The sequence below is a fragment of the Primulina tabacum genome, chromosome 5, assembly GCF_025594145.1.
Source record: "Primulina tabacum isolate GXHZ01 chromosome 5, ASM2559414v2, whole genome shotgun sequence".
Classification (NCBI taxonomy): domain Eukaryota; kingdom Viridiplantae; phylum Streptophyta; class Magnoliopsida; order Lamiales; family Gesneriaceae; genus Primulina; species Primulina tabacum.
Genome location: NC_134554.1, coordinates 40473077 through 40497350, shown reverse-complemented (window position 1 = coordinate 40497350; position 24274 = coordinate 40473077). Strand labels below are relative to the sequence as shown.

Below are 24274 nucleotides of genomic sequence, written 5' to 3'. Positions count from 1 at the left end.
AGTCTAATGACTCAACACACCTGTACCAGTAATAACAAGTACATATACGTAGCACACAGCAGTGAAAAATAGCATAATCAAAATACGTTTCATGAGCTTAAAAACATGATCATAAGCATGTCGTGTAAAATCGTAACGTGTCAAAACATGTCTCATCATGTTATCATATCATATGCGTAACTGTGACCTGTCAAAATATGGTAATAGCATGTATCATCGTATCAGCATATACGTGTTAAAATCTTAATTTGAATTCCGTTCATTAGCTGTGACTTTCGTATCATTATGTCATCATGTCAGTCGATGGATCCATCTACGTGTAACCGCGGTACCCGGCGGCGGGGGACATCAGCGACACTCTCACCCGTCAACTGAGCCCGAGCCTATCATGTCATCATATCATGTCAATGGAAATACGATCGTCGGGCTCCCTCTGGGGCTTTCTCCCGTAAACGGGCTCCCTCTGGGGCCTTTTCCCTCACGATATCTCCAATCATATCATCGTGTCATCGTGTTAGTCACAACTAAATCACTTCCTTCAAAACGTGTCATCATATTCATCACTTAATAAAAGTATGCATATACATAATTTTTCTTTTAAATCAAGCATGCACCGTATTTATCATAATTTCGTAAAAATCATAAACGTGATGCATGAACATTTAAAAATATCATAATTTGTGCTCAGGCGCTGCCAGGACCAAAACCTCACCCCGGATGCAAAATGACCATTTTGCCCTTGTCAACCCAAAAATTATCGTTTCATCCCTGGACCTCTAAAATTGACCCGAAGCTTACGGAACTCCTTAAAATATCCCAAAACATAATTAAAAGTATTCCTAGACGTAAACTCGAGCTCATAATACAACTTAACCGATTCGTTTCAAAACTTGGACCGGGGTCCCGGTTTTAACCCGAATTGAACCGAAACTAAACCAAATTTTCCCAAACTTAACCCATCCTTAAAACACACTCTAACAGCCCCTAATCTCCCCAAAATCAGCCCCTTAACCCACGGCTAAACCTGCTGTATTAAATAGTTTTCTCGGCCACCCTTCCTTTGAGCAATCACCAACCTACTCATGGCCCAACCCCTCACACATCGGTCCTCCCCTACAGCACCACCTGTCCAGCCCTCAAGACACACTATTAGAACCTTAGTGACTCATCTAAACTAAACCAAACTCAAAGAAAATAAAACGGCTGCACACTAAACGTAGGACCCGATCGCCCCTCTTGCTCCAAACTCTCGGCTCTCCACTCGTACACGTCCAGCCGATTTCTAAACCCCATGCCAGCGACTTGACACCACCAGCAACCTCTAGATACTCAAGAACCGCGGCCCCTCGCACCAGGAAATCAGTAGAAAGAAAGAAAACGTGAGAAAGAAAATGAAACATGCAAGTTTTCATGTAAAGTTCCTTCAAAGATATTAGCATGACATAGATCATAAGCTTTTCATAAAATACTGAAATTTACAGCGAATATATGGCGTGTATGAAGCAGAAATAAATGATACATGCGTGCCTTATGATGCGTGGAAGAACAAGAATGACTCGAGGGAGCCGGAGATTTTTTTCTTTGCAACAAGAAGCCAAAAACGTGGCCTTCAGCTGGTGCTTTCTCTGAAACCGAAGGGGAGGAAATTTTGAGTGGGGGTGTCGGCTGCTGAGAGGTGCAAAGTGGCTAGGTTTAGGATTAAGGGTGCATTATATAACAATTAAATGACTAATTAACCTATTAATGGGCCCTAATATTATTTTAAAGATTTAAAACCGATATTTAAGCTCAACAAGCCTAAAAGTAGGCCCATTAAATCCCAACGCACTCCTGAAAAATATTTCGTGTTGAAAAGATTTTGAAAATATTAACCGAATTATTAAAAAGTCCCCAGATTCGATAAATTTTGCGTACTGTAAAAACTAAAACACTGCGGTTAAAAATACCCAAATAAAATCCCATTTTTGAAAAATACACTTAAAATGTTTTAAAATTAATATATAAAACAAATCGTGTAATAAAATAATTTTCCTGAGAAATCTCCGGACTCTGATCCTCGATCGAACGTGAAATGCACCTATAAACCCTAATGCATGAACTTTTAAAATTTCATGAATGAATTATACATAAAATGCACAAAATAATTAAACACATAATTTAAAATAAGACCCTAGATTGCATGAACTTTAAATAAATCATGAATTACACAATTTCATGGAATAAAGATGCATTTAATGCTTTAAAACAATTTAATAAAATACGAAAGAAATTTAATAACTTGCATGCATGTGGCTCACGCGGACCTTCAAATTTTTAGGACGTTACAACTTTTCTATCATCTAAATCACCAGCCTAATCAACATCAGAAAAGCCTACCAAATAGTCCTAGATTAATAGTTCCTGCTATGTAACGTAAGATACGCTTCACAGCTTTTATATGAGAAATTTTAGGATTGACTTGATATCTAGCACACAAACATACACTAAACATGATGTCAGGTCGATTGGCTGTCAAATACAGAATGCTACCTATGATGATGCGGTATAGAGTGTTGTCAACATTTTCGACAACATCATCTTTGCACAATTTTTTACTCAAGCCCATATGTGTTCTCATGTATTTGATGTTTTCATTTGCAAATTTCTTGACCAAATTCTTAGCATACTTACTTTGACATAGAAAGATGTCTTAATTTTATTTTTTAAATATTTTTTTCCTATATACGTACCATCAGTTTTATTTAAAAAAAAAAAACTAAACGTAAAGAATTTAAAATTCAAACATAAAAGCACAACTTTTTCAAAATATTACTTGGCTATCATTATACTTTTAATATTTAAAATTATATTTTATATCGAAATATAAATCTATCTATACATATTATAAAAGTGTGAATCAATGTCAAAGTTTTTCTATTGTGTATTGTCAACTTTGTCCTTAGTTTGTACATACATGAAAAATTTAGTGAGGATGTTTTTGTCAAATCAGTTATTATGATAAGGACAAAATTGTCAAACTACATTTATGTTAGATAATGATCAAGTTGCCAAAAAAACTGAAACTTTAAAATTCTTTGATTTTATTTTCTTGTAGATGAATTGAACAAACTTTTTTCACAAAAAATATTAATTTGAAAAGATTGAAATACCAAAATATATTGGTTTTATTTGCTTATAGATGAAGTGAAAAAGATTTTTTTCACAAAAAACTTAATTTGTAGATTTTTTCACAAAAAAGTTAATTTATAGAAGATTAAAATAACAAAATTCTTTTGTTTTATTTTCTTGTAAATAAAGTGAAAATATTTTTTTCACAAAAACTTAATTTGTATAATGATATGATGTTAAATATCTTTTATTTTACGTTCATTAAGATTAATTATTTTAAAATAAAGAATTAAATTAATGAAGCCAAATAATTAAACTAATTTTGTTTTAACAAGGTTGGTGTCATGAAGAAGGTTCGATATTTAATTACATTTACAAAATGATACAAGAACTATCAGCTATAAATATAGATAATCCTAATAAATATTTTATTGATATTTATTTTATCTATATTTCTTTATAAAAAAGAAAGTCAACTAATATTGTTCAAAGCATTGGTTTATTATGAAAATTTAACGATATAAGATTGAATAATATATTTGTATTGATTTTAACTATATTTTCCTCTTTTTAAAGGCTAAAAACTATAACAATTATTTTATGAGAGATTCTTGCAATTAACGAATGATTATTTTTATAAGAGATATATATTGACAAATCAGTTATAGTTTTTGTAACATTAAAAGATATATCTTTGAATGTAAATTTTTAAAATTATGATAAATAAATTTTTATAAAATTTATTCATTAGCAATACTCACTACTTCTCCATAGATAAAGTCAAAGCTAAGTTATTTGGTTTTTATTTACTTGTAGATGAAGTAAACAAATGTTTTTCACAAAAATATTTGTTTGAATGTGATTTATTTTATTTTGTAGATTTATAATCTTTTGAATGATTTTATATATATATGCAAGAATTTTATCTTTAATTTGGTGAGGAAGTTTTTGTAAAATCAATTATTATGATGTCAAGATTATCAATCTACGTATGCTAGGCAAGGATCAAGTTGCCAAGAAGATTGAAACTCCAAAATTCTTTGGTTTTTATTTTCTTGTAGATGAATTGAACATATTTTTTTCCGCAAAATATTAATTTGAGAATATTGAAATACAAAAAATCATGGGTTTTATTTGTTTATAGATGAAGCGAAAATAATTTTTTCCCAAAAAAATTAGTTTGTACAATATTGAAATACAAAAATTCTTTTGTTTTATTTGGTTGTAAATATAGTGAATTTTTTCCACAAAAAGCATAATTTGTGTAAGGACATGATATTAAATATCCTCTATTTTGAATTAATTGAGAATAATTAATTTAAAACGACGAATTAAAATAATGAAGCCAAATAATTAAATCATGTGGGTTGGTGTTATGAAGAAGGTTTGACGGTTAATTACGTTTTACAAAAATGATACAAAGCATTATTGGATATAGAAGAAAGATGATCTTATAAATATTTCGTGAGTATTTATTCTATCTATTTTTCTTTATAAAAAAATCCAACTAATATTTTTCAAAGCCTTAGTTTATTATTAAAATTTAACAATATTTGATTGAATACAGACAGTTTTACTAACTTTAACTATTTTTCGTCTTTGTAAAGATCAGATCCTATAACAATTACTTATTTGATGATCTTGCAATTGACGAAGATGTATTTTTATAAAGGATGGATATAAGTAAATCAATTATAGATTTGTATAATCTGAAATGACATATCTTTGAAGGTAAATTTTTAAAATTTTTATGAATAAATCTTTACAAAAATTATTCATTATTGCTCAATATTTCTCCTTATGAGTTAAGATTGATAATAAGAAATGTCAAATTTATTTGTTTTTATTTGCTTGTAGATGAAGTGAACATATATTTTTCACAAAATATTAAATTGAATATGAATTGTTTTATTTTGTAAATCTATAATCTTTTGAATGAGTTATATATGCAAGAAGTTTCTCAGAAAAAAATGAATATATTCAAATTTAATACTTCCAATAATATAGTATGAAATATAAAAAAAATATGTTATCGTAATTTTGTATTTTTGTATTTAAATAACATATTGCATAAATATGTTATATCTTTAAGAGTTGAACACTTTTTGATAAATATAATAAAATGTTAATTAAATCATATTTTGTCAGTTGTCTAGAAGATAGAATAACCAAAATTCATTAATTTTATTGCTTTTAGATTAAGTTAAAATATTTACAAAAAATAAATATAATTTGTAGAATACTGAAATAACAAAATTCTTTGGTTTTATTTGCTTGATGAAACAAACTTTTTTTTTTCTACAAAACACTTAATTGTGTGGAGATTTGTAGAGGCATCATATAGAGAAGAATATACATTTTTCCTCATAAGATTTGCTAATGAAAATGGCGAGAATATTGTTTTTCACAGAGAAGAAAAAAATGATGACAAAAAAATAGTGAAAGCAATATAAATTGAAAATATGAAGAAAACATTTGACGCAATAATTTAATTTAAGGTTTAGAATATATTATCTATATTATATTTTTATTTTTCATAAATCAATAACACGTGGTAAAATAAGTGGTCAACGTTATGTATTATACTTTTTTCTTCTCTCAAATTTAATTTTAATAACTATTGTGATATCAATTTTATATTATATTTTCTCCAATGTCTAATTTATACAAAATTATAATATTTATTACTAATATGTTTTTCAACAATTATTAATTTATTTAGATTGCACTTGGATAAATTGATTTCAAATTTATGGATTAGAATTATAATTTTATTGTTAACAATGAAACAATATATCAAATTTTGAATCTACACATTACTTATTTACATATTATAATTTATATAAAGTAGAATAAATTTCAAATAACACTATTTTTGGGTGGACTTGAAAAATATCATAACTAACATGAAATACTACTATATAAACATGAAATGAGTGGATTTGAAGTTTATGATGTTATTTTTCTAAATAACAAAAATACATTTGAATGTATTGAAATCCATGATTTGAAATCCTTCCATTCAAGAATAACCTTAGATTTATAACACATAAAATTTTTAAACAATAATACATGTAGTACAAATTATATTACATTGAATTTCCTACGGATAATGCTAAAGGTACAACTAATATATCGTACTGCGATATTTATAACAATTATATCGTGAGATTTTGTTATTATCTAATGAGATTTTATATTTAATTTATCATGAGGTTTTGATAAATGAAATTTTTGTATTGATTTTTTTGAATTGTAAGAATCATTGTACAAATTTGGTTGCACATGTAGCATTACTCATTTTCTATCGACTAATATAACATGAATCATTAATATATAATTTTTTTTTTAATTAATCTCTTCTGATCTCATTTCTTTAACAACAATTATTGATAATAGAAATGTATTTTCACGTGCGTCGCACGTGTCTTTACCTAGTATATTTAAATGAGTATGGTACGAAGATTCACTAGCTAGTAATTGATAATCGTGGTATTTTCGGCAGTATACATTTAACCTAGGGAAAACAATTACATATGTAGCAATTTCTCGGTAACATAATTAATTATTAATAAATAATTGTTTTATCCATATGTTATTTCTGTAACCTTGTTGCTAAAAAAGTTTTCTATTATCATAGATTAAGCATGTAACGAAATTGCCGACATAATATTATATATGAAAATAATCACCATTAAAAAATGAATAAGATTACGTCCGTACTTTAAAATATATATAAATATAAATAATATATATATATATATATATTATATATATATATAAATGAAAACAGTAAGTCCACTATCAATATATTTAATAAATTAAATAACCTAGAGATAATATTATAAGAAAATGGTTAAATAAAGTTCTACCATATGGGTCCCAAATATTCCATGAAGATTCTTGATCTCATGCTGCTAAATTAATTCATCAAAATATTTTTTGTAATCAATTTGGGGAAAATAAATAAAAACTAATAGTTAATAATATTAATAAAATATCAATAATTGATGTAGATAATAATAAATTTTATGTGAGAAAATTTGAAATAATATAAATATAAGAAGAGATGTAATCTAGCGTCACAAAATTGTTGGTGGTTGATGCAAAGTTAGGTCACATGTGTTTCTTGGATACCAACAAATTAATAAAATGAATGGATCTTGAAAGATTGAGATTTTTCTTCTTTAATTTCTTCCCACATGTAGATCAAGATAGCTAGCTAGCTAGGGCCTAGCCTTGAAAGAATACCTAACTAAATTTAAATATTCAAAAGAGTTAATTAATTAATATGAGTACATACACACATATAACCCTTATTAATAATAAACATGCCAATTTGTGCTCAAGATGTCTTGATTTTACCAAGTCATTTTGTTTTAGAAAACTTTAAAAAAATGTCATTTAAGATGATCTAGACAATATTTTACTTTTTTAATTAGTCAAAATTTGATTTTTGTCAATCAATTGGTTCATTTTTCACGTTCAACCTGATTTTTGTCGGTGTACTAACATGACTACGAATGTTAATTAAATGTCTAAGAAAATTATTGAAATGCTAAAACAAACCCCCCCTTCCCCCTCTTCCCCTGGCGTAGTTAATATAAACTCCCTTGGTGTAATTAAAACTCTTACCCTAATTCACTTCTTTGTTTCACAATAATTTATTGTTTACTTATTTTCTCACCACTAGGTAGGTTTTAGTATAATACCCTCATACGTATTAGTTTAATATTCTGAATCAAAAAGAGAAAATTACAATTTTAATATTCGATGTTATCAATTTTCAATTTTAATCAGTTAATTTTGTTTGTTTTTTAGTTATCTTGTAACGTGATGATGGTCGAACATGACGTTGACGTCTGCAGTGCTACCTCACCACTCTCAATAAAAATAAAATTACCAAAAATTAAAAAACACACAAATGAAACGGAAATTCGATAAGATATCGAACCAAAATCACAAATAAATAATATACATGGACTAACATTGTAATTTTTAGGCATAAAATAATGTATCATGTAATTGTTTGACATAGATTTAGAAGACACTCAATCTTTATGAAATGACAAGTTTTTCCTCTTATTATTATTTTTTTTAAATCTAATTTTCAACCACTATCTTGTTGATTTGCCAACACCTATAAAAGAAATCTTTATATAATAAAGAAAAGACACAAAACATGATATGCAAATCTATAAAATGTCATAAATGGCTATGCATTTGTACCCCAAAAGACAAGCCTTTAGTTTTCTGTATTTGTACACTCATTCATGACATGTTTGTTGGTTAAACAGTACAGTGTGTCACAGTACCTAAAAAACTACCATTTCAGATCAGTAAAAGCGATGACTTCGAAATTTTAGGCAAAAACACTTAAACTATGCTACGGTTGCATGTAAACTCCAAGAAGGGACCAATTCAGAGCAAAATTAATCTGCTCGGTATGCAGGAGAATATGTTAAACTCGGTTCGTTTGACCGGTTGATCTAATGGTTACTCGGGATCACGTCGTTTTTTCATGTGCTATAATGCACCGGAAAACATGAAAAAACATATGTAGCTCATATACATCAATTATATGAATATTTTTGGATAATATGCCCAAAGGGTAGAGGCGAATAAATCGTTAACCTCGTATATCTCTCTACCCAATTTATCCCAAGATGACCAAGTGTAATAAAAAGTTAGATTGTTTACTATCTCTTAATTAAGAATTTATGAAAGTGGCATGAGAAAAATCACAAAAGATGTGAATTTTGCAATTTACTCGAGTAATATCAGGTGGGAAAACTGGTGGGTATCATACAAATTATAACCATAAGGTGGTAAAGTACTTCAATATTATTCTTGAAATGAGATGAGGAATCTACCAATGTTCATTCAATAGTACAAGAGCAGTACTTCACCCTTCCATCACTACTACTATTCAATCTCTTGGTCAATTTGAATCTTGAAATTTAACAAAAAAAATTCTCTTAGTCAATTTGTGTAGTTTAAAAGAAGACACTAGCAAATCTGTGCACAGATAATACTGATCAAGAAATTTCCTTAATTTTATGTCAAATTCATTTATTAATATAGCTTCAAGGTGATTATAATCAAAATTTATTCAATATCGATAGTCTAAAAAACATTATAGTTAATTCAAGTCTATATGATCTCTATTGATTTCGTTTTACCCCCGCTTCGATTCACAGTCTTGCATGGCGTATAACAAACTGGATTTTCCAAGAAATCAAGACATATGCAGAGAAATTAAATAGGAGTATTCAAATACAGAAATTAAACTACTGAAAACTCTCTTTTGTAATAAAAAAAAAAGTGCAAAAATTAGATAAAGAAGCATTTTTATGGTAGCACATCATCAAATATCATATAACTTTGTTTACCAATTTTTTTTTTTATTTCCAAAAAAAAAGAAATATATTAAAGCTTAATTCTTACACAAATGGAAAACTTAGGGTACCTTTTACTGGACTCGTAGCTGAGCTGGTGGCAGATATCCTATATATATATATGTAATATATTGCATGTCCATCGTACTAACATTGACTCGGCGGTGGCATGGAGGAAGAGCCACCGGTAGCAGAGGGCGGCGGCTTCTTTCTCTTCTTCTTTTCATAACTAATCCCTCTTGCCTTGGCCTGTGAATCACGAACTTCGCGTAAATAAAGCCTGACTGCCCGAGCTCCAAAAGGGTTTGCTTCGGGCTTGCCTCCATTCTCCTCGTAAGCTGCCCGCAGGCGACCTATGAGAGCATCGAGGCTGCCCCAGGCCTGGCGCAGCGGGCATGGGCAAGGGGCCGGCGGGTTCGGGTGCCCGTAAAAGGGACAGATCGGGGTGTGGACCTTCGTTTTTCCGAACTGATCCAGGTACCGGAGGAATTCGAGGACGTGGGCGCCGCTGCAACGAGCGAGTGAGAGTGGGGGACGGTGGTTGCGGAGGTACTGGCCGAAGGTGTTCCAGTCTCGGCGCTTTTGGTTCTCGTATCGGCTTGTGGTCGTCGGGGATGTGGCAGAGGCGGACGAGGGGGAGGCGGAGGTTAAGCTACCGGAGGCTTGTGCGGCGGCCGTGTCGGTGGTGATGGTGAAATTGATAATTTCTGGGGTCGATGACTTCATTTCTCGGTATGTATGCTTGTCTGTGCCTCTAGGGTTAAAGAAAATGTAGTGTAATGTTCTTGATCATGAAGTTTAATAGAATTTCAAGAAATTGGAGGAGAAAATATTGGTGGTTTAAGGTATGGAAGAAGATAATTAATATAGTTTTTGGGTAAATTTATGTTTGATCAGTCCTAGAAAAAGTTGGTCATTTCTATGATGTTTGTTAAGCTTTATTGCTTAGTTCTTATGTGCAGACACGTGAAGGGATTGGATGATTTTTCCCTAGAAAAGGGGGAGACACTGTGGTAACAGTAATGATTGGGTAAGGGTGGGGGTGGGTGGCCGTTTAGTCAAGTTACGTTGATTAGGATATTTGGAGGTACATTATTAGGATTTTTTGGGAAATAAAAACACATTGCCACTTGAGATAAGTAGGGTGAGGTTTGGGAGGCGAAGATGATTTTAGAGATCATAAGAAATAACGAGAAAAGTCGTAAATTTCGTCCTAGATATTTGTTTATTTGTGATTGTGATTTTAATAATTTATATTGTCAAAACTCAGTTCTAATTCGTTATCTTTGTTATTTTTGTCATTTTACTTATTTTTTCAAGTGCCGTCGAAGTGATGCTGACATGACACTCATGTGTCAAGTGTCATGTAAGCACTTTAGCTCACACCAAAATGACTAAAATTACAATATAAAATATCAAAATTACAAACGTAAGTGTGGGAAAATTTAAGTTTTGGTGATGATCAGTTAACCGTAATTAACTCAAGATTATTAAATTCAACCATCCGAAAAAATTCAGTAGCCAGTAACCGATAATCTGCTAAGCGTTCAGAGAATACCAAATTTAAAAGACAAGCAATTACCGAACATCCGCATACTACTGAATCTTGACAGCAGTCATTTATGGGCATTGATTACATCCTCGTACTTATTCATGCATAAAATCAAACAGAAAGAACTTTCGGAAAATGTTCAACATTCTAATTAAAGTGGATACCTTCTGATTGATTTGACAGACATTGTCAAGCAATTAATGTTGCTTTCTGCTTTTGTAGTAGGACAATTATATTTGACAAATTGGACAAGTGCATTAATGATCTTAATATTACCAATTTATAGTCATTCAGATCCGAATGTTTGGATATCACCTATATAAAGTCATAACATATTTCAGCAAGTAAAAAAAATAAAAGAAAAACACACTCAACGTGAACATATCTTATTATTCAGAAGCACACTCATACAAATTTTATCAAATCTTCAAAGATATCATCTCGTGCTATCTTCTACTAGTTCTATGTATCTCATTATTGTACATAATAAAATTTCTGATCAGAAGTCAGTGTGTAGGTTGTAAAGAAGTTAATACTAAGAGTTTCAATAGGCAGTGTTAAGTCCTACTGAAGAGTGTTTTACATAAGATGTAAATATCATAGTCTTTTAGTGAATACCTTCTGGAAACAAAATAAAAAGAGTAGAAATCCTTATCTTTCGAACTTCCATATTACTTCTATTATTGTTGACAAAGTTCAGTAGACTCATTCCACATTTCTCAATTGCTTACTGACATTTAAAGATCGAAATCAGATTTCTGCTATTAATATCACTGGAGGTCTCCTGAAGAAAATAAATTCAAAATACGTAGTGCTTTACTCACCCCTTTTAAAGCACCACCAGCGATCTTAACAGAAAGACATATGACTAAAACTCAATTTTAATAAACTAAAATTGCAAATATTCAAGCATAAAGAATGTAAAAAACAACGTTCCTACAATTTTATTCCGATGATATTTTTAAATTCAATCACACAAAACGTAATTTTACCGAAAGAAAGAAGAAAACAAAATATGACTAGATATCTCGAAAAGCCTGGTTATGTAACAGTTCAATTTCTAGAAGCTAATTCAACAATTTTTACTGAGTCGGCGAGGGGATGCTTTTGTGCTTGAAAAATCACTGGTATTTTTATTAATTTTTAAATAATAATTAGTTTTTTTAATTTAAAATTAATTTATTTTTAAGCACAAATTTTGGTATTTCATTTGGTACATCTTATGGAGCATATTTGAAGTTAGTTTTTTGTATAGAATTACCCATATCTATATATACAATTAATATGTTAACGTTAAAATATTAAAAATTGGAAATTACCGTCTTAGAAAATCATTTGAATACTTTTATATTCAAATTATGTTCACTTTTTTTGATCATCTATATGTTTCAACATAAAATACACTGAGTGATCAAGAAAATCTTAATTTACATTAACACAAAAACTATTGTGAGTGTACCTCACGGCCAATTTGTAAAAAAAAAAATTTCAACCCGATTCAATTCATAAAAAAATATTATTTTTTATGTTAAAAATATTAATGTTCATCTTAGATATGAGTCGGTTCGACCCCATATCATGAATATAAGTATGTGAGATGGTTTTACAAGAGACCTACTGTTATATTAATTGGTGTCAAATACTTATTAAACTCAAACATGATTCAATAATAGCAACATAAAATGATGCATTATTCGAAACGACAATAACTAAATTTACATACATATAAGCAAAATCCGTCCCTTGAATTGGGCTAAATAATATTTTTATAATATATTTATTTGAAATTCGTTATTAGACTATCAGCACAATAAATTGGTTTATTATACACTTAATATAGCCATTTTTTTGGCAGAGTATCGTCATAACATTAGATATTGTTGATATATTTGTCGCAAGACTAATGCGAAAAAAGGAGTGAATGTGAGAATATAAGTCTTTTGTGAAGACCAAATTTTGACAAATTGAACGGCCAAAATTCCGTATCTCATCACAATCCTTGATCTATCACCTCTGAAGTCCATAATATGAGATTAACAGGGAAAAATAAGAAATATATATATCTTAATTCACAATTTTACCTTCAAATGAGTAGTGCCAATTAAAAACAAACAAACAAAGAGGGAATAATTATTCATGAACATATAAATCAAGAATTTGGTGAAAATATCTCAATAATTGTTCAGCTTTTCTCAGATTATATTAATCAAAATCAATCAAACATGTGAAGTCAATAATCACCATGAATCAAAGGGGAAAACAACAGTTGTTTTGTTACCAAATACTGCTTATAAATTATAGCTTGAAGTTGAGTTAAAATTTGTCGAAATAATATTAAATTGAACATGCGTGTGATGACCTTCTATCATATATATATATATATATGAGTATGTCTCTTGTGAGACGGTCTCACGAATCTTTATCTGTGAGACGGTCAATCATACCGATATTCACAATAAAAAGTAATATTCTTAGCATAAAAAATAATATTTTTTTTATGGATGACCTAAATAAAAAATCTGTCTCAGAAAATACGACCCGTGAAACCGTCTCACACAAGTTTTTACCTATATATATATATATATATATATATATAGACCCACACACACGAAACTATATATATAAGTCTTCCTTGACGAAAAAGACTGATAACTTACAAATTAAACTGATATTGTATTTATAATTTTTGAAAGATTATAAATATCTCCGGAGCAGATGCCATCTGTGTGAAATTATTATGATTATAAGTCACAGTCCTCAAGTAGAAAATTGATTATCTAACTTGTCATTTGTAAAAATATTATTTTTCAAATTTGGTAATTTTAGACATTTTTTCAGTGCTGATTGTACACTATAGACACTACAAGAATAAATACTTATGGTGACATTCTTAAATGTCATCATATTCAATATTTAGTGACATTTAAGTTTTAGTGACACCTCCAACAAATGCCCTCTATTACAATGTCGTCTTAAACTTCCTGACATTTTTAAATGTCATTATAAGATGTTAATGACAACTTCATACGTGTTACTAATTATTCATATAATGACAATTTTAAATGTCAGGAAAAACTCATGTTTTAAATACATTTATGCATGCCTTATTATTATACTAATAATGACAAATTTATATGATTGTTAAAATCATTTATAATGACAACTAAAAGTGTCGTGTATGTTATTTATAGTGACAATAACAAATGTGAGAATATTTGGGTTGGATAAATATAGGAGGAGGGAAAAATAGATAAAATAAATGTGGGAATAAAAAAACATATTAGATTAGTTATCCTGACATTTTTAATTGATGTATTTTTTATATGGAGGGAAACAATTATTTTTCCTCCTCTAATATTTATCCAACACAAATATTCTCACATTTATTTATAGTGACAATTTTTAGTTTTTTAATGATTTTTTACGATGTGGGAAAATAATTGTTTCTCTTCGTATAAAAAATGACATCAATTAAAAATGTTGGGATAACTAATTTAATATATTTTTTATTTTACACATTATTAATTTTTTACAAGTGTCATTATTAAGTATTTGTAACAACATTTAATTAAAATGTCTACCAAAAAGTGTCACAATAGCCATTTATTATTGTAGTGAGACGTCAGCGGGCAGCGTCAACTTCGTGTCATAAAAAAACTAAAATTTGAAAAAGCAAAATAAAAACAAATATGACAGTTTAAGAGTGAAATTTGACAATAAATTAAAAAGATAAATATACAAAATCAAAATTATAAATTTTCTATTGAAAACGGATACACCATGTTTGTCATTTCTCAAACTTCAAAAGGAAAATTAAAATGAATTGGTAGTGTCATTTTGACACTTGAGGAGAATTACTGATGGGTTTTTTAATTTTTAAATACTTTAAAATGTGACATGATTGGTAAATAAAAAAAAAATACATTTGATTGCTTATTTATTTATTAAATTCATTGGCTTTCAATTAATTTGTACCAAGAAAACTCAAAAGAAATTTTGCATAGCGCAATTAATGTTGGCATCCTGGTACTTTAAAACTCAAATTATTCAACAAATATGATGGGCTGTGTAGTATATGATAACTAAAGTAATTAGATTCTTGAGCTCTTGTCAAGTGTCCGAGGAATTAGGTTTACGTGGACACCAAATTTCTTAAGCTCTTCTGTTTTCGTCCTCCGACTAATTATCAAAATCGAGTCTTAGTCATGTATATTTTTTTGTTTTTAGTTTATTTTTTTGGAGTGCTAAAGAGGCACGTCACGAAACATATCAGAAATTTTGAAAATTTAGAGGATAAAAAAAGAAAATTTACGGACCAAATTCTAAACTATGTGCAATATATGATGCACTAGCACAAACACATCGAATTAGATTCAAACTTTAAGCATAGATGATGCAGTAAACAGTAAAAAAGTTCATTTTATGATTAAAAGTACAAAATATTACATTGAATAAATTCAAGAAAATGTAGTCTAATGATTTACTTGATAACTATATCATTACAAAATAAAATAAAAATACAAACTACTCCAATTAAAAAAAAAAAAAAGGGCCAATGATAATATGAGGATCGAGACGAATAGTTTAAACACACCGAAAAAAGTATCAAAAAATGATTTATATTCCTTTTTCTTTTAAATCGGGAATTTTAAAAAAAATGTTTGGAGCAATGATTGACCATATTAGGAGATATTAATTAACACGTGAAATTTGTTTTTCGATTTAATTTATTTAAATTATATCATTACCATTAATTATAGCTATTTATAAAACAACCATATAGATTGAAATGAGTGTAATTATTGGAAAGAAAATGATTATGGATCATTAGGAAGCAATCAACATGTGATTTTTGAGTTGTTATACGTTTTAAAAGTTTCGAGTTACATCTTTACTTATAGCTATAATTTTTTATAATGCGACAAGTGTTCAGTCTTATAAAATATAACTAACTTCTTAATATTTTTATTATTTATCAACGTTGATGCTTTACCCATTTGACACTGTTAATTTTGACATTTGGAGGAAATAAGGCAGAGATCCAATTACGTAAAACATGGGAATATGAAATGCATGATTTATAGAGGAAAATTAAATTATTTCAAGTGGTGAACAAGATTTGAAAGTATATTAATTATAACAATGAAAATAAGTACAGTTAAATTAAATAATTGCCAATTTAATGGAATCTCAATTGATCCCCAAAAAAAAGGCTTTTAACTTGGTAACTTCAAATATTAATGGATCTCCCCTTGCAAATATATCGTTCTCTCTTTTCTTAAGTATACATGTTTATGAATAGTTCTTAATTTATAAATTAAATTATTAATTTCTAAATTAAATCACTAATAATATTATCTACTCAAAGAAAAAAAATAAATTTATCAATATCCTTAAATTAAAAGTACACATAAGAATAAAGAATTAAAAAAATTCATTCATGAATAATTAAACTAGTTATTGCTTCTATTTTAATTTCTATGTGAAATTGAATTATTATCTCAATCTTGGTGATAAAAAACAATATCAAGTTGTTTATAGATCTAGATGCTATTTCTTTGTATTTACAAGTTAAAATTCAGGTTGCATCTCTCAATCAATATCAAGCTGTTTCCAAGACTTAAATCAGAGTGCATAAGTAAACTCAAGTTGCATTGTAATCTCTGGTTGTTATGCTGGAAAAATAAGTCAATATGTACACATAGCAGCCCGACATTTCAGAAGATCATTTGACTAATCAATGTACATTGTCATCTCCAGTTGTCCAAGAATGTATTCTAATAAGACAAAGGTATACTCATGATTTTATCTTCCATATATCATCTTTTTAGAAGCAGTTAATTCTCATATTTGGATACATGCATGGTCGGAGCTTCCACTGACCCAGTTTATAAGGCCCTGTAATTAATTATATGGTAATTTGACATAATTATAATTATTATTGCGTTGTAAATTAAAATAATTATTTATGCCAAATAAATTTAAGAAGTGTGTTAAAAATATGTATTTTAGAATATCGGAGAATTTAACGATATAAAATACATATAGAATTTAAATAATACACGAGAGTAAAATAAATGCAAAACCGGGATAAATGAGCTTGAGTTACTATTTTTGGTGACAAATTATTATATTTATACATACAACACACACACACCCCATTTATAGAAAGAGGAAGGAAAAGGGGGAAAGAAGAAAGAAGGAAGCCAACCCCATTTCCCCTCACCCTTGGAGCAGCTGCGGCAAAGTCTCGATATCTCCTCCGTCCTAAGTCGAAACTCAAAAATTCTTGAAGGGTTGTCTTCCTAACATCCTAGGCTTCGATTCAAGCCATAAAAAGCAAATTTTGAGCAAGGAAGCAAGCAAATCGAAACTCTATTTGGTGAGCCTTGTTTCTCTGCAGTAGTTTTGGTGAGTTCCAGTTTTTGTGCTTCTGAATTTCGGGGTTTTGTGTATTGTGCGCTAAGAATTTTGACTTGTGGTTCAATTAGATTTCTAGAGCCGCTGGAATCATCGAATTTCAATAAAAAGACAATTTCAATATGATTTTTCTACCAAAATGTGTCAAAATCGAATTCTGGAATTGAGCTTTGTACAATACCTACTGTAATTTGGGATTTTGACCTTCGTGCATTTGGATTCTGGATTTTTGGTTAAAATGAAAGTTGTAGAGCTATGTCTTGTCTTCAAATTGAGACTTGAATCGTTCAATTACAGTAAGAATTGTGCAAGTTATAATCGTTTTTCTGGAACTGCTCAGTGGCGGGAATTTTACCCGAGAGCAGATTTGATATCTTGGGTTCAATGTAATGTTGAGTTCAAATGATTGAGAATTTGAATATGGTTTCAACTGGAAAAAGTTAGATATTCGAGTATCTTTTATTTCCAATTGGCGGATATTGATTTGAGTTAATATTTAGCGAGATATGAATTTTATGCTCTTTAGTGTCAAATCGGACATTAGAATAGAATATAGTTTTCATGATCGGTTTATTGTTGTTTTTGTGTGGGCCGAAGATTTTGAAATAAAGTCGATATTGGATTTGTCAAGCTGGTATAGGTATGTTACAGCTCGACAACATACGGCGATAAAACATAAATTATGTTTTAATTGTCATTCTGTATGCACGTCTATGATTTGTTGACTATTGTAAATTGTTAAATGTCTTTGTTGTGATATAGTTTATTACTGTGACATATTATTGGCATTTAGCATAGGGCATACTGTTATGACATTTATGTTGAGTCATATCGTTCTTGTTAGCCATTGTTGATATCCGTTGTTATCTGGCACTGTTGTTTTTTTGTGATTTTATTTGAAAAGGTCTTCTTATTTTTCCATAAAATATCATTGGGTAATTAGTAGAATATAATTTGTGATTATGAATTTGTATATGCAGCAAGAGAAAAAGTACATAAAGAATATAAAAAAAAGAGATAAATTAATAAAAGATATTTTTGGAATTTAACATAATTAATAGGCTAATTTGATCAATTAAACTCATTTAAGACCAAAATTGATTATGGTAGTTTCCTAGAGACCATTTATGAAAATTCCACAAAATTTTAGTTTAATTGTAGATTATTGGGAATCTAAAGACAAAATATGTATTTAACGTAATAACTACAAATAAACAGAAAATATATCTATTTTATTTTATATAAAATTCTGGTTCAACATACAAATAATAGGGATGTTTCGTTTTCCCGAAGAGTATTGAAGTTTGTGGAGTATATGAGTAATTGATTAGTGATCAAGAGTTCGATTTTTTAACAACATTTTTTCAAACAATATTGTCACACGGAGTTTTCTCAGTGTAGTTTTCCTAACTAACGTGGTTTGTATGTTATTGCGTTAGTTAGGAAATTTATTCAATATACATCGAAGGATATCAATTGTAGATTTTGACGTCATAAAAAAAGGGGGAGTTTTCTTAAAATAATATAAAAAAATAAATATATATAACAATATTGCACTTTTGAATCAATTGTGAAAGTATAACAATCCGGGGAAAGCTAACACAGAATCTCAATTCATTGATAGACCTTTGGCTTTTGCATGTTAGAAACTTTGAGTATAATTTCACTGTCTTCCCCAAGCATGTCCTTCACGGAAGACACGACACTAGACATACATCCGTGCAACTCGATTATTTCAAGTGTCGAAACTTCTCCTATTCCGCATGGGATTGCCTCTAGAGCAATGCATTGTCGAAGCAAAAGGTGGCGGAGAAGTGGAAAATGGTAATCCTCGGCTCGCCACTCCTTTAGATCCCTCGAAACTTCGATTGATAGGCTCTTAAGTTTGCTGAATTCGTCGTCATTCGACTCCCATAACGATCCTAGCTACAAAGGCTCTATCCTTCAGCTTGAGAACTTCAAGATTGGGCAACATACCAATAATGGTCATCTTTTCCCAAGGGATCCTGCAGCCCCTTAATACCAACTCTTTTAACGAAGACGGGAAGCTGATGTTTCGCACAAGAGTTTCGTTTGGCTTGGCCTAGAACTTGCAGCATAAAGATTCAAGTTCACGCAGTTGGGCAAGATTGTTTAGACAGTGAAATGACCAATCAGGAAAATATTTACGCGTAAAACTAATTTTTAGCTTTTTGAGATGCAAGATTCTTGTAAAGACCTCCTCTGTGCACCTGAAATTTGTTACATTTGAGAGTGTTTGAAGGCCTTTAAAACCCCACGTGTCTGTCTCACTAACTTGAAAATTAAGAACTTCTGGAAGAAAACAGTAGTTAATCTGGAGATGTCTTAACTGTGGCATCTCCCAGACTTCGAGCAGTAGATATATTTCGAATTGTGACTTAATTATTAAGGTCTGCAGATTCCATAGTCTACATAACGAGGGAGGGACTTGATTAACATACCCGAGCTCAAGGTATCTCAAGTTAACTAGCTCTAGAACTTGTACTGGAAACTCATCGGTATCTAGCCTACAGACGTACAATACCTTGAGCAATCCTGAGAATAATCTAAGGATTGATGTAGTATCACTTGCATGCTCATCGTCAACATCATAAACAATATCATCGTCGTAATGATATAGAAAAGATCGGATAAGTGACATTTCTTGAATAATATCGGAAGGATATTCATTGTCGTCCTCAGGAAGAATGAAAGCTCTCGCTACTTGCATCATCATGCTCCGAAACATTGTCTTTCTCCCAATTTTTATCACTATCATGTTCCGAAACATTGTCGTCCTCTGAATCACTATCATGCTCCGAAACATTGTAATTCTCCCAATTTTTATCATCTGAACCAGTACCTGGAGAAGCTTCATCAGATGAATCAATACTATCAGTTAGATCATCATCATCATCATCATCACTCTCGGAATCATTATTCTCATCTCCTTCCCTAGTAATAGGATCAATAATTAGTCGTCGTTGGTTATTTGATTGTTCAATGAAAAATGTATCGAAGGGCCTATTTGTAATGCCCGAGATCTTAGTTTGATACTTTTGAGTTATCTCATGTTATGAATAAGGGAATGGAAGAACAGACATGGAGAGGCGACGTTGCAATTTGAGTTTTGGGGGGTACAGTAGAGACACCGCACCCGCGCCATAAAAGTGACCACACCTGCGGTGTTGGGACAGAGAGGGAAACGCACCCGCGGTCCAAAAGCCAGCGCACCCGCGGTCGTTCTTCTGAAATTTTGGAAGTGTTACAGTATGCTCGGCGCACCCGCGGTGCAATGTGAGCGCACCCGCGGTGTGACGTGCAGAATAAAGAATGAAACATGTGTCTTCACCATGCAAGATATATATATGAATTGTCTTCATTTCCTTCATTTTCAGGAGCCAAGGACCGAGAGCAAGTACAGAAATTCCTTCAAGCTTTAAGATGTATTAACAATTTGGTTGTCCAAATCCACTTAATGCACAATTTTTCATAATTAAGGATGTTGTGGCTATTCCTCAATTATTTAAAATTATACGGTTCACTGGACAAAATTTTGACTTTACTTTAATACTTTATATAATAATTATTTAGTAACATAATTAACATTTTCCAAGAGTGCTCCAAGGAAAGATAGGTAGTGCTAAGGCCCTTTAAATACCTAACTCCTAGTCAGAGCAACGTTCCTCAGGGAGACCAGTGGCTAGTCAAGGCAGTTTAAACCGATCTATGAAGAACTCCCCAGATCATGTTTTCTCATGTCACCTTATAATTATTATTCACTTTAATTATTCACATTTATGTGAATCTTTATAAGCCAAAAAAATTTCATTAAATAACTTTATATTCACATTTTTACTTAATATGAACAAATACATTCCCCATCAGTTTTTCCCTTCAATCAGAGTAGTGATAAAGTGAGGATTATTTGTTCATTTGTGAATATCTGAAATATTTTATTATATTCATATCTTACTTGATATTTTCATTTCAAATTATAAAAAAACTTAATATAATTTAATATGAACATAATATGAATATTGGTGTACCAATTATTTTTCAATATTATTTGCATTTTAAATTTCAAAAAATAAATGCAAACATAATATTAAATTTGCATGTACACATCAAACACTTATCCATAATATTTGATATTATATTTAACATGCAAAAATAATTTCTAAACATTTATTAGAAATTACGTCGAACTTGGAATATTTTATTGTGTACAAATTATTTAACCAAATGCTATATGTATACCGAATTATACATATAACTAAATGACACATTAAATACATTATTTATTTATTTATTATTTTTATTTTAAAAATAATAATAATAAATGTACATCAATTTTTTTAAATGGTATGGGTCCCACAAAATTTATTATTATTATTATTATTATTATTATTATTTTATTCAAAAAACAATAATAATAATAAAAGATCTAAATTATTACCGTGGGTCCTGCATTAATTAATTTTTTTTAAAAAAAAATAGTAACTACCGACAAGAGATTGACAATTGAAAATTGCATGTGGATGTCCTTCCATTCAATTATTACATTGCAGCAATTGAATGCAATTTATTTTGTTCAACTTGTGATTGCAATTGCCGACGCTTACATTTTTTTTTTAATTCATCTTCATCAAGCCATTCTTCTGCAACTTCTCCTCTCGGATTTTTTTCCTCTCAAAAGTTCTCATTTCATTTTTCAAGATTCAAGGAAGAAAATCAAACTCCGATCTAGAACACAATTCTAAGGTAAGTTTCTTAATATTGTTTTATCTGATCTTCAATTTTCTTGTTTTTATGCAAAAACTTAAGAAAGAAATCTTTACGATATCATATTTTCAGAAAACGAAACGAATTTTCAAGGCAGAGGTATCACGGCTCTGATACCAAATGTTATAGATTTTTCTCAAAATCATGTTTTTACGTATACATGAACATGAAAAATCAATATGCGGAAGCTTAAATCGAGTGTTACCTCCGGCCATTGAAAATTTTGATTTCTCTGATTTTCTTCTCGGTTGATGTCTTCTAAGCACTCCACCCTCTCAATAGATGGTGTATATTTCTTATGAGGTGTGTGTACTTAGGGACTTCAATCGTCTCTATTTATAGGCATCTCATACCATCAACGAGAAAAATTGGAGTCTGAATATCAAAAGAAGAAACGTGTACGCATCTCAATTTTCTAAAGTTGAGGTTGCGTACGCAAGTTTCGTCAAAATATGTAGGCAATGGCCTTCGCCAATTCTTACACGATACTTCTTTTTAACATGTGTCATATTTTTCTTAGGTTCAAATGATGGGGCAAGTAATCATAACTTAAAGATAATATCTCTAAGATTAGATCATCGGCAGTCTTCAAGACCGAGTTCAAGTTTTCGGCAACATATTTCCAGTATTCTTTACTCATGCTCTCCTTTCTGAGATGTCCTGCGATAACAGATATTGCTAAAGGAAGATCTTGGCAACGTATTGCCATCAGCTTTCCAATTTCAACCAGATCAGGCGGGCAATCGTTATGCAAAAATATCTCCTTACAAAGTAGACGCCAACTCGAATCGTCATCTAAAAGTTTCATATCATGATAAGAGCGACAAGAGTTGGCATATGTGGCCACTTTCGATTGCCTGGTCGTTAAAATGATTCGACTATTATTATCATTTTCTGGAAAAGACTTCTTTATATCATCCAATGCCTGTGTACTCCAAACATCATCCAATACAATTAAATACTTTCTACCATATAAACTTTGATATAGACGCTGCTCACCGTTCCTTTGCCCATCCAAGCAGGGTACTCCAATGTCTTTTAGAATGGCTAAAACTATTTCTTGGGCATTATACGTTTGAGATATTGTGACCCACCCACGAATGTCAAAAGTTTCCTTGATCAGCTGACTATTAAACAAGATGGAAGCGAGAGTTGTCTTACCAACGCCACCCATACCGACTATCGGTACGATGTCAAGCGCCGATCGTCCTCCTACTAGTTGTTCCAGTATCCTTGTCTCCAGATCATTGTCTAATGCCACCATGGATTTACTGCCCCTCGAAGCTGGCCCCGACAAACCAGCAATGGTATAAATCGCCCGCTCGTGCAAGCCACTTCCATCCTGCTGAATCTTCTTCGCTTTTTTTGCAACGGATTCGATATTCTTTATCACTTCTTCCATGCTTCGGGGGAATTTTTCGAATCTCTCATGCCTATCACTACCATACTTGTGCAGAAAGTGAGTGGCGATGAGAGATTCGAGGACGTCTTCTGCTTCATAAGCTGCATCTCTGATCTTTGTTATCAAGTCATTGGTTGCTCGGGTGCAAATAGGCGAGCAATCATCAAGAAAAGATATCAGGGAAGTAATACTGTCTGTAAAAGATTCGAAATTATTCCTAGTACAAGGGAGGAAGTATGGATCAAATTCGAGAATCCGCTCCGAAGTTTGCAATAGAGACACAAGAGCAGCATACGCCATTGCTGAAACAAAGTAATGGAATCTTCAGAAACAGAAAATCGCAATGTCTTAAATGGTAAACAGGCTGTTTCTTTACCCAAATGAGTTTCAACTCACTCACACAACTTATTCACTATGACACTTTCCGCGTGATTATAACATAACTAGAGCTTCTCTCAAATTAGAAAATATATTTTTCATCCAAATATAATTCACATGAAAAAATAATAAAAATAACATAATAGTGAATTTTATAAAAATCAAAATCACGATGTACTTAAATGGAATAAACATAAACAAAATTTTGTCAAATAAAATTCTCTTAATTAA

The 24274-nt window shown here is 30.5% G+C and overlaps 2 protein-coding genes across 2 annotated transcripts; both read right to left on the bottom strand.

Moving 5' to 3' along the window:
- Positions 1–9389: 9389 nt before the first annotated feature.
- Positions 9390–10518, bottom strand: LOC142545018 (protein LIGHT-DEPENDENT SHORT HYPOCOTYLS 4-like). Its single transcript, XM_075652000.1, has one exon. The coding sequence runs from the start codon at positions 10230–10232 to the stop codon at positions 9654–9656; it is 579 nt and encodes a 192-aa protein (XP_075508115.1). The 5' UTR covers positions 10233–10518; the 3' UTR covers positions 9390–9653.
- A 12250-nt stretch (positions 10519–22768) lies between these two features.
- Positions 22769–23965, bottom strand: LOC142544471 (putative disease resistance protein At1g50180). The gene has a single exon (XM_075651517.1). The coding sequence runs from the start codon at positions 23963–23965 to the stop codon at positions 22769–22771; it is 1197 nt and encodes a 398-aa protein (XP_075507632.1).
- Between the last annotated feature and the right edge of the window lie 309 nt (positions 23966–24274).

What these genes read in the sequence shown, in the direction of transcription:
- LOC142545018 (XM_075652000.1), bottom strand. Translation starts at nt 10,232, where the DNA reads ATGAAGTCATCGACCCCAGAAATTATCAATTTCACCATCACCACCGAC.
- LOC142544471 (XM_075651517.1), bottom strand. Translation starts at nt 23,965, where the DNA reads ATGGCGTATGCTGCTCTTGTGTCTCTATTGCAAACTTCGGAGCGGATT.